This window comes from Geotrypetes seraphini, chromosome 9 (genome assembly GCF_902459505.1).
Source record: "Geotrypetes seraphini chromosome 9, aGeoSer1.1, whole genome shotgun sequence".
In the NCBI taxonomy this organism is placed as follows: domain Eukaryota; kingdom Metazoa; phylum Chordata; class Amphibia; order Gymnophiona; family Dermophiidae; genus Geotrypetes; species Geotrypetes seraphini.
The window spans coordinates 77622083-77634338 of NC_047092.1; the positions used below are offsets into that span (position 1 = coordinate 77622083).

The 12256-nt window shown below is 46.0% G+C and overlaps 1 protein-coding gene across 3 annotated transcripts in view; it reads left to right on the forward strand.

Moving 5' to 3' along the window:
* The first annotated feature begins 635 nt into the window (after positions 1–635).
* WIF1 (WNT inhibitory factor 1) overlaps positions 636–12256 on the forward strand; it is a 240146-nt gene continuing 228525 nt past the window's right edge. For all 3 annotated transcript variants that reach the window (XM_033959664.1, XM_033959665.1, XM_033959667.1), the window contains exons 1-2: positions 636–1379; positions 1772–1911. In XM_033959664.1, the coding sequence (XP_033815555.1) occupies positions 1241–1379; positions 1772–1911 (279 nt within the window). In that variant the 5' untranslated portion in view covers positions 636–1240. The remainder of the gene's footprint in view (positions 1380–1771; positions 1912–12256) is intronic.

A 12256-nucleotide genomic window follows, 5' to 3' on the forward strand; every position in this document is an offset into this window, starting at 1 on the left:
TCCCCTGTTAGGCTCTTCACCCAGCCCCCTTCCTTCCCTCCCAACCCCTGTCAGACTGCACCCAAGCTCTGCAGTGCACCCTGTCCCATCCTCCTACCTCCTCCCCTGCCGCTCAGAGCGCGGGAGCCAATCAAAGAAGCCGCTGAGCAGGCAGCGCCAAAGTGCACTGCTGCTGGTTGCCGCTCAGCGGCAGAAGAAATCAGCTGCCACAGTCCGGGTTAGTAGCGGGCAGGAGCACGGAAAGCTCGCCCCTGCCCGCTGCTCCCCTGGACCACCAGGCATCAAATTTTTGGGGAGGCCACGGCCCTCGCCCCGTTCCGGTGCCTATGCCCTGAGCTTCTGTCCTCCCTGCCTTCCCAACTCCCTACCCCCTGTCAGACTCTGCACCCGCCCCGGCATCCTACCTCCTCCAGCCTGATGGTCCAGAGGTGCAGCGGACAGGAGCGAGCTTTCCGCGCTCCTGCTCCGCTGCTAACCCGGTCTGTAGCTGCTGGTTTCTTCTGTCGCTGAGCGGCAATGAGCAGGAGCACTCTTTGGCGCTCAGCGGCTTCTTTGATTGGCTCCCGAGAATTCGCGGGAGCCAGTCAAGGAAGCCGCTGAGCGCCAAAGCGCGCTCTTGCTCATTGCCGCTCAGCGACAGAAGAAACCAGCAGCTACATACCGGGTTAGCAGCGGAGCAGGAGCGCGGAAAGCTCGCTCCTGTCCGCTGCACCTCTGGACCACCAGGGATAAAAGTTTCAGTTTTTATTTAGACTGGAGAATTCTCCAGTCAGTCATTGCAGGGTGAGGTGTCCTGGAGCTGCTTTATGCTTTGATAGTTTTAAGGAAGAAACTCGTGTTTACTATTTCCGTTCATGGCAGCAAAGGGATGGAGATTGCAATAGCTTTAAGGCAAAGAAATAAAAACCCGAGCCTGCCGGATCGTAGTAAAATCGCCTTTAAAAAAAAGGCAGGGGCGTCTCTTGTCCATATCGGATAAGCTTTCCAGTGTTTGGGGAAATAGCAATTCCCTGCCCTCTCAACAATCCCACCCTATTATACAGGCCCTCCTCTCCATGCTCCCACCCAGGCTGACCCTGCACTGGAGCGCCCCCAGGGCGGGTTCGGTTCCACCGCTGTCCCGCCTTCACTTTGCCATCTAATTGCAAGCCACACTACACCGAAAAGGCAGGGAGAGCGCGGCCCGGATCGGGATCACGAAAAGGAAGGAGCCGGGAGCACGCCACAAGGGGAATCAGCAATGGCTCAACAGACAGCTCTCTTTGCTCTAAAGATCTGGAGCATGCTGTCATTTCTCACAGCACAAAGTGAAGCTGGGCAGCAGCAAGAGGACAGCCTGTATATGTGGATTGATGCTCGTCAAGCAAAAATCTTGATCGGTAACTTTTAGATCATTTCAATGAGAAACCTTTCTTTTTATAGCGTTTATTTGCTGGGACCACGTGCTACATTTTGTGTTTCATGAATTTCTCTTTAGTCCAATGTTTAGTCCTTAGAACCGCAAGGCACAAACGGAATAGAAATCACTAATGTAATGTAATGTTTAAAGCGCACTGTGACTGGAAATTTAGACTTCCAAGAGTAATTTTAAAGGTAGGATAACTACATAGTGAGAGTAAGTAGTAGATTGTAATTGTATGGAATCCTTAGAGCCACTTAAGGGTATTGTTTCATACTGTACTAAGTCGAGCAATCTTTTTGAATATTTTTCTATAGTCAGTCATGATATTTTTTATTTACTTTCCCTTTCATTTAATATATTATTATACAGGTTTGGAAGAAGACATTCTGATTGTTTCGGAGGGAAAAATGGCTCCATTTACTCACGATTTTAGAAAAGCCCAACAGAGAATGCCTTCCATTCCAGTCAATATCTATTCTGTGAATTTCACCTGGCAAGCGACTGGAAAGGTAAGGAGAGGTGCAAAGCAACGATTTTATTAGCTCATGGAATATATAATAGGAGTGGAAAAGGGAAAACTTGAAATATCTTTCTTTCACTTTGTTGCAAATTTTATTTCTCCCTTTTCATTTCGTGTTTTTCCTATTTGGACAGTGGGCTGCCTTGATTTAAAAAGCCCCCCCCCATAGTGATTATTTTATTTATTTAATTAATTTTATATCCTGTTTTCTCTAAAGAGCTCAGAATGGGTTACAGGTTATTGCCACTCCACTATCTGTGAAATCCTGCCTCATTCCTGAAATTTATCCCTACCAAAAAAGGGAAAGACATTGCCCTACACCAGGGGTGCCCACACTTTTTTTGCTTGCGAGCTACTTTTAAAATAACCAACTCAAAATGATCTACCAGCAATAAAATTTAAAAAAACACAAAGCATACTGTAAGCAGAGAAAATGTTAATTATCATTTGTATTCAGGTTTTTTTTCAGAGGTCAAGGCAGATGACTAAAATATGCAATGTCACCTCAGTAACAACTATACAAAAATAGACAAATATACCCCCTCCCCTTTTACTAAACTGTGATAGTGGTTTTTAGCGCAGGGAGCTGCGCTGAATGCCCCTCGCAACTCTCGATGCTAAAAACCACTATCGCGGTTTAGTTAAAGGGGGCCATAGTCAAAATATAGACAGCAGATATAAATTCTTAAAACGGACACATTTTGATCACTAAATTGAAAATAAAATCATTTTCATACCTTTTTGTCTGGTGATTTCATGAGTCTCTAGTTGCACTTCCTTCTTCTGTAAATCCAATATTTCTTTCTTTCTTTCTGTCTCTCTTTCCCTGCTGCCCTCTTTATTCTGGCTTTCTCTCTCCCCCTGCCTGCCTGTCTTTCTTTCTCTCGCCCCCTGCCTATCTTTCTCTCCCCCCCTGCCCCCCCAAACCATCGCACTGATTTCTCCACTTCCCCGATTCCCCTACTGCCCCCCCCCCCTAAGCCACCACACCGATTTCTTCCTTTCTCCCTAAGTCAGGCCTGGCACGTACAAGCGCTGGGCCCACAAGCCTCCAACGTCAATTCAAACGTTGGAGAGGAAGTTCTAGGCCAGGCAGCAATTGGCTGGCCCAGAACTTCCTCTCTGACATCAGAATTGACATTGGAGGTGAAGTCTTGTGGGTCCGGCGCTTGTACGCGCCTGGCCTGGCTCGGGAAGGAAGAAAGAAGATCACAAAGGCAATGCAATCGACTCGCGTTGCCTTTGCGATCTACTGGTCAATCACGATCGACCATTTGGGCACCCCTGCCCTATGCTATAGCATATCTTTCACACACCTTACCCTCTATCCAAAGTCTTAAGTTCCCTTGACAGCAGGAGTGATACCCTGTTAATGCCTGCCCTGCCAATGTTGTCACTCAAAATGTCATTAACCAGTGATATCAGAGAGTATCAATCTGAATGATGGTGCTGCCAGGGCAGGTGCAACTGGAGACTGCTCCTTTCTCTGGGGGAACACAAAAGTGTAGATTTAGCATAAGGGAAAGTCAAGGCTAGGGATGAGATGCCTTGGGGGAGAGTGAATTGTTGGCTTGTTAGGTGGGGGTGGGGTTTCAGGATGGAGGAGTATTGATTTTATCAAGGGCCTTTGGGATCTTGGGTGTGTATCTGTGTGTGTGTAGGTGGTGCCAGAGTTTTTTAACTGGGGATCGCTGCCCTTTTAAACAGTATGGTAGTGCTTCTAGAAATGCATTCTCAGTTCTGTTACTGATGATAACAAACTATATGTATGATGTATCATTGTTTTTATGGGTTTTTTTTTTGGGGGGGGGTAATGTCATTTCAAGCAGGCAAATGACATTAAACAAAAACATTTGGTGTTTTAATATCATTTTCAAAAGACAGCACAACCCTAATAGATAACCTGTTTATAAAGCATGCTTTACTAAAGTAGAGCAAGCTTTTGTACTTACTGTACCATAAGTGCAAATCTTAAGGTGCGGTAAGTGCAAAATCTATGCAATAAATTTCAGGGGCATGGAAAGCATCTGCCCTGTATTTACCATACAGAACAGATACATACCACATCTGCAAATTACTGTAGTAAAAGTTAACAAACCAGTCACTCACTTGTATTATTCCCAGTACACAAATTATTAACTATGGCCTTAAATGTGCGAGGAGGGGACATAGGCATACTGGGGCAGAATTTAAATTTAACAACATAGCGGTAGATATTTGCTAGCTAGTCAACTTTATTCAGCATAATATATTCAGCTAAAGATATCTCCATATGTTTAACTCATTATATTCTGCAGTGCTGAGATTTCCAGATATCTCACTGAATGTCTTTAACTGGATATGTTTTGCTGAATATGGCCCCCACATGCATTTTTCTGTCTCAGGGGCCTTTTATATATTTATTCAGTTTTCTATATCATTCTCCCAGGGGAGCTCAAAATGGTTTACATGAATTTATTCAGGTACTCAAGCATTTTCCCCTGTCTGTCCCGGCGGGCTCACAATCTCTCTAATGTACCTGGGACAATGGTGGATGAGGCAACCCATCCAGGGTCACAAGGAGCAGCATGGAGGGGGAGAGTGTAGTGCAGTGGTTAAAGCTACAGCCTCAGCACCTTGCGGTTGTGGGTTCAAAACCAAGCTGCTCCTTGTGACCCTGGGCAAGTCACTTAATCTCTCCATTGCCCCAGATGTACATTATCTAGGTTAGATAGATTGTGAGCCTGCCAAGACAGACAGAGGAAAATTATTGAGTACCTGAATAAATTCATGTAAACTGTTTTGAGCTCCTGGGAGAACGGTATAGAAAATTGAATAAATAAAATAAAATAATAAAACCCACAACCTTAGGGTGCTGAGGCTGCAGCTCTAACCACTGTGCCACACTCTCAGACATAGTATGATAAAAGCTGGTAAACATTGTCTGACAGATGGCAAAACATAGTTTGCCAAGCATGGTAAAAAACATAATATGACAAAACATGATATAGTGAGCATAGTTTTGCAAAACATAGTATGGTAAACACAGTATGACAGAGCATGGCTAACATGGTATGATACAGATGGAAGACATGCAGGAGTAAACACTGTGTGGCAAATATGGCATGAGAGATCATAGCATGGTGGACATAGTGGGCTAAATATGGCATATAGTATAGTGTGATAGGACAAGAATGGCAGAGTATGACAGAGCTTGGTTGAATATTGTATGACAAAACATGGCATGGTCAGACAGAGACTAAGCACATCAGCGTTTGTGATTTGAGACAGTGGAGGGTCAGGGCTCTTTGTCAGGAGGTCCAGGGAATTTGAATTGGTGCACTCTCACAGAGGGTCAGGGGAGGAGGTGAGTTTGATCTTATGTGGGTAGGTAGTTTATTCCAGAGGCAAGATAGGTACTAGTGCAAGTAGGATCTTTTTTGCATGTTCTCAAGGTGGAGCGCATGTCCTGAGGACACACACAATTGCTTTTCTTCTTGTTCTGTTCGGGGCATAGAGCATAATTTTGGAGGCCATTTAGGCCGATACCATGTGAAAGAGTTTGTAGGCCAATACTAGGCCTTCGAATATACATCGTTTGTCGATCAGCAGCCAGTGGGCAGTGCACAATGCTGGGGCCATTGGGTCCCGTATGCGGAGATTCTTTCACTTCTGACATGGCAGAGGGAAGGCCTTGCGGGGGCTAGCCACAAGCAGCCTGTTTATAGCGCTGCCTCTGCTGACCAGCTGCTGCTTCGGGAGACCGCAGGTAAGAGATACCGGCTCTACCTGTGTGGAGGGAAGACCCGGGGGGGGGGGGGAAGAGGAGTTGGAGTGTGTGGGGGTTGGAAGGGACATGGATGATGGACCTGTAGGGTGAAGGGGAGGGGAGATGGATGGATGCTGGACCCATAAGTGTGTGTGTGTGTTTGTGTGTCTGTGTGAGGGGAAAGAAAGTGACCCAGACTAAAAAAGGAGGGTGGGAAGGAAGGAACAGATGCTGGACCTACAAATGAGGGTGGGGGATAAGAACATAAGATTTGCCACTGCTTGGTCAGACCAGTGGTCCATCATGCCCAGTAGTCCGCTCACGCGGCGGCCCTTAGGTCAAAGACCAGTGTCCTATTTGAGTATAGCCTTACCTGCATATGTTCTGTTCCAGTAGGAACTTATCCAACCTTTTCTTAAATCCCTGAAGGGGAAGAGCGTTCCAGATTTCTACCACTCTCTGGGTGAAGAAGAACTTCATTATGTTTGTACGACATCTATTCCCTTCTAACTTTGGAGAGGGTGAACAATCTCTCTTTCTCTACTAAGTCAATTCCCTTCAATATCTTAAATGTTTCGATCATGTCCCCTCTTTTCAAGGGAGAAGAGGAACAGTTTCTCTAGCCTCTCATTGTAAGGCAACTCCCCAGTCCCTTAACCATTTTCGTTGCTCTTTTCTGCCTTTCAAGTAGTATTATGTCCTTTTTCATGTACGGCGACTAGTGTTGGACACAGTATTCCAGGTGGGGGGGGTTTACCAATGCCCAGTATAACGGCATGATAACCTTTTCAGATCTGTTCGTGATCTCCTTCTTAATCATTCCTAGCATTCTGTTTACCCTTTTTGCAGCCGCCACACAATGCATGGACGGTTTCATGTACTTGTCTACAAGTACTCCCAAGTCTCTTTCCTGGGTGCGCTTTCCGAGTAAAGTACCAGACATCTTATATTCATGCTTATGATTTTTGTTACCGAAATGCATCACCTTGCATCATGTTGAACCTCATTTGCCATTTCACGGCCCATTTCTCAAGTGTACTTATGTCTCTTTGTAGGTCTTTGCAATCCTTCTGTGTCCTCACTACTCTGAATAACTTTGTATCGTCCGCAAATTTAATCACCTCACTCGTCATGCCAATTTCTAGGTCATCTATAAATATGTTGAAGAGCACAGGCCCAAGCACCGAACCCTGTGGCACTCCACTCATGATGCTTTTCCAGTCCGAGTATTGTCCATTCACCCCCACTCTCTGTTTCCTATCCGCCAACCAGTTTTTAATCCACGTTAGTATATCACCCTTGATTCCATGGCTCGCAATTTTTTGAAGTAGACGTTCATGCGGGACCTTGTCGAACACCTTCTGAAAATCTAGATATATGATATCTATAGAAACATAGAAACATAGAAAAAAGCAGCAGAAAAGGGCTATAGCCCACCAAGTCTGCCCATTCCAAGTATCCCCTCCCCTGAATTTACTCCCTTAAAGATCCCACGTGAGTATCCCATTTTCTCTTAAAATCCGTCACGCTGCTGGCCTTTATCACCTGGAGTGGGAGTCTGTTCCAATGATCCACTACTCTTTCGGTGAAGAAGTACTTCCTGGAGTCACCATGAAACTTCCCTCCCCTGATTTTCAGCGGATGCCCTCTGGTAGTCGAGGGTCCCATGAGCCAGAAGATATCATCTTCTGACTCGATGTGTCCCGTGATGTACTTATATGTTTCAATCATATCTCCCCGTTCTCTTCTTTCCTCAAGTGAGTACAGCCGCAATTTTTTTAATCTTTCTTCATACGTGAGATCCTTGAGCCCCAAGACCATCCTGGTGGCCGTTCGCTGAACCGACTCGATCCTCAGCACGTCCTTTCGGTAGTGTGGTCTCCAAAACTGAACACAGTACTCCAAGTGAGGCCTCACCATGGCTCTGTACAACGGCATCATAACTTCAGGTCTCCTGCTGACGAAACCTCTGCGGATACACCCCATCATTTGTCTTGCCCTGGAGGAAGCCTTCTCCACTTGATTGGCAACCTTCATGTCCTCACTAATGATCACCCCTACGTCGCGTTCCGCCGTAGTCCTAACCAAGGTCTCACCATTTAGTACATAAGTTCTACGCGGGTTTCTCTTACCCAGATGCATTATCTTGCATTTTTTAGCATTGAAGCCTAGCTGCCAAGTAGTTGACCATTGTTCCAGCAACAGTAGGTCGTGTGTCATATTATCAGGTAATAAGCTTTTGCCTACTATGTTGCAAAGTTTGGCGTCGTCGGCGAACAGTGATACCCTTCCTCTAAGTCCTTGCGTCATATCTCTTATGAATAAGTTAAATAGAATCGGGCCCAGGACCGAGCCCTGCGGCACTCCACTGATCACGTCCGATGCTTCGGATGGGGTACTGTTCACCACCACCTTCTGAAGTCTACCGCTCAGCCAATCCCCAACCCATGTAGTTAGAGTGTCTCCTAATCCTATCGATTTCAGCTTGTTCAGTAATCTTCGATGAGGGACGCTATCAAATGCTTTACTGAAGTCCAAATATACCACGTCCAGTGACTCTCCGGCGTCCAGTTGTCTAGTAACCCAGTCAAAAAAGCTAATCAGATTAGATTGGCAGGATCTGCCCTGGGTGAACCCGTGTTGGTGTGGATCACGCAGTTTTTCTTCGTCTAGGATTGTGTCAAGATTCTGTTTGATCAGTGTTTCCATGAGTTTACACACTATAGACGTGAGACTCACTGGTCTGTAGTTTGCTGTCTCTGTCCTGCAGCCCTTTTTGTGGAGTGGGATTACGTTGGCGGTTTTCCAGTCCAAGGGGACCCTTCCTGTGCTTAGGGAAAGATTGAAAAGAACAGATAATGGTTCTGCCAGGACTTCCCTTAACTCCCTGAGCATTCTGGGGTGTAGGTTATCCGGTCCCATGGCTTTGTTTACCTTGAGTCTTGATAGTTCGTCATAGACGCTACTGGGCGTAAATTCAAAATCTTGAAACGGGTCTTTCTGGTTATCTCCCGTCTGCAGCTGTGGACCAGCTCCCGGCGCTTCGCGGGTGAACACTGAACAGAAGTATTTGTTTAGTAGTTCTGCCTTCTCAGAATCTGATTCTGCAAAGTTACCGTCCGATTGCTTCAGGTGTACTATCCCATCTTTGTTTCTTTTCCTGTCACTAATATAGCTGAAGAAAGATTTATCCCCTTTCTTAATTTTCCGTGCTAGCTCTTCCTCCATTCGGAGTTTGGCTTCTCTGACTGCTGTTTTGACAGCTTTAGATCTGTCTAGATAGTCCTCTTTCGCCCCATCTCTGCCTAAATGTTTGTAGGTGATAAATGCGTCTTTTTTCTGTTTAACTAGGTCTGAAATTTCTTTACTGAACCATTGGGGTCTTTTGTTTCTCCTGCGTTTACTTACTGTCTTTATGTATCGGTCTGTTGCTTCGTGTAGGATGGACTTCGGAGACGACCACATATCCTCCACATTGTCAGATATTGCTTGTTTATGTAGCTCCTGATGGACAAAATCTCCCATGCGGTTGAAGTCTGTGCCTCTAAAGTTGAGAACCCTTGTTGCTGTGTTTGTCTTAGGGAAACCTTTCTTGAGGTTGAGCCATACCATATTATGGTCGCTGGAGGCCAGTGTGTCTCCTATTGAGACTTCCGTGACGCTATCTCCGTTGGTGAGAACTAGGTCTAGTAACGCCTGGTCCCTGGTGGGCTCCAATACCAATTGCTTGAGACGTGCACCCTTTATGGAGGTTAATATCTGCCCATTTACTCCTTCGAAGAAGTGCAGTAAGTTTGTCAAGCAAGATCTTCCTTTGCTGAAGCCATGCTGGCTGGTCCTCATCAGTTTGTGTCCGTCAAAGTGATCAATGATGCGGTCCTTTATCAGCGCCTCTACCATCTTTCCTGGTAGCGAAGCTAGACTCACTGGTCTGTAATTTCCCGTATCTCCCTTTGAACCTTTCTTGAAGCTTGGTGTAACATTCGCCACTTTCCAGTCTTCCAGAATCTTTCCCGATTTGATTGATAGATTGGCTATTAGTTGAAGCAGTTCAGCTATAACCCCTTTCAGTTCCTTGAGTATCCTCAGGTGGATGCCATCCGGTTCCGGGAATTTATCGTTTTTAAGCCTATCAATCTGTCTGCATACCTCTTCTAGACTGACCATCGTCCCTGCCAGTTTCCCGTCTTCATTTCCTGTGTATAGCCTGTCAGCTTCTGGTATATTGTATATATCCTCTTCGGTAAATACAGACACAAAAAATGTGTTTAGTTTGTCGATGATGGCTTTGTCCTCCTTTAGTATTCCCTTTATTCCATGGTCATCTAATGGCCCCACTGCTTCCTTCGCAGGTTGTTTCCCTTTAATATATCAAAAGAACGGCTTAAAGTTTTTGGGCTCCTTGGCTATTTTTTCCTTGTAGTCTCTTTTGGCCCCTCTTACCGCCTTATGGCATTTGCTTTGATGTTGTTTGTGCTTTTTCCAGTTTTCATCTGTTTTTGTCCTTTTCCATTCCTTTAAACGAAGTCTTCTTTTCTCTGATTGCTTTCTTCACTGCTACAGTGAGCCATGCCGGTTCCTTGTTCTTGTTCCTCTTGGAACCCTTGTTGATACTCGGTATATATAGAATTTGCACCTCTGTGACTGTGTCCTTAAAAAGCGACCATGCTTGATAGAGAGAGGAAGAGAAAGTAACTCAGACCAGCTGGTATGGGGTATAGTATTAGTTAGGCCTATTTTTAATAGTAACTCTCAAGCAGCCAGAAACTACATTTATCCGGCATCTACTAATCCCCAAGGGTGCTGAATAACTGTCTACTGTATTTTTGCTTAATGGAGTAAATTTCTTGGTAGCTATAATTTTTATGTTTTCATACTCAGCAATGATACATTCATAAAAAGATATTTTATGCAAAAAAATCTAGCAGTATTTTATTAAATGAGCCTTCATAACCAACAGGGTAAGGAGGAAGGCAGCAACCATCTTCCCTCCTTAGCTCTCCAGACTGGACCTGCAACTCCTATCTGTGGCAGCTAGCCCCACCCTCTTTTTTATACCCATTAAAGGGCTGCTTTGCTCAACCTTCACCCTCAGAGAGATCCAGGAGGGTAAGGAGGAAGGGAGCTGCCATCTTCACTCCTTACCCCACTGGACCAGACCTGCAGCTCATCTTCGGTGGCTAACCCCACCCCCTTTTCCGCAAGGCTCTTGTTTGCCCATTAAAGGGTCACTGTGCTCAACAAGCAGCCTTACCCTTGCCAAGATCCAACAGAGTAAGGAGGAAGGGAGCCGCCATCTTCCCTCCTTACCCCACTGGATCGGACCTGCAGATCCTATCTTTGGCAGCTAGCCCCGCCCCCTTTTCTGTGAGGCTTTCTCCTGCCCATTAAAGGGCTACTGTCTAGGTGGGCTCTCCCTGCCAAAAGGCCATGCCTTTGTTCAGCCCTTCGTGTGGACCACGAAGGACAAAGCTGGATACTCTGCTAAGACTGTTCAACAAGCTATAACAAACTGAGAAACTTGCAGCTTCATGAAGCACTCCCATTTCTGCAGAAGATACCACAAGTCACACCCAATAGGGCTGCATGCTAGTTGTTGAACAACCCAACTATCACCAATGTAAGAGCCCACACTTGAGCTCAACCTCCCTAGATCTCACAAGCAACTGCCAACTAAACTAGCAGGTAGAAACTTACATCTTAGGCCGCCCTTCAGTGACCACCAACTTCAGGGAAAAGAACCAATTCGGGTAGGTGTGGGAGAGTTGCTACGCCATCCCAACATCTTTTCTGGTGTGGTGCCATCCTGCTGCTGGGACCATGGCAGCCTCACTTACAGCAAGAGTTGCCCCACATTGACCACCGATGTCAGGGAAAGGAATTGGTTTGGGCTGGTGTGGGAGAGTTGCTCTGCCCCCTGGCATCCTTCCCAGTATGGTGCCATCTTGCTGTGGGACCCAGGGCAGCTTCACTAGGAACTGCCCATAGGGACCACTGACATCAGGGAAAGAACATAAGAAGTTGCCTCCGCTGGGTCAGACCAGAGGTCCATCGCGCCCAGCAGTCCGCACCCGCGGCGGCCCATCAGGTCTATGATCTGTCAGGTTTTCTTGATTTAGCCCTATAGCCCCCTTATTTTTCTATCTATACTTTTTCTGTACCCTATCTACCTCTCTCTGTACCCCTCGATCCCCCTATCCATCAGGAATCTATCCAATCCCTCTTTGAATTCCCATAGTGTACTCTGTCCGATCACCTCTTCCGGGAACGCGTTCCATGTGTCCACAACCCTCTGAGTGAAGAAAAACCTCATGGCATTGGTTCTAAACCTGTCCCCTTCCAGTTTCTCTGAGTGCTGTCTCGTACTTGTGGTTCCCCGTAGTCTGAAGAATCTATCCTTGTCTACCTTCTCTATGCCTTTCATGATCTTGAAAGTTTCTATCATATCTCCTCTAAGTCTCCTCTTCTCCAGGGAGAAGAGCCCCAGCTTGTCCAGCCTGTCAGCGTATGAACAGTCTTCCATACTTTTATCATTTTCGTCGCTCTTCTCTGAACCCTCTCAAGTATTGCCATGTCCTTCTTGAGG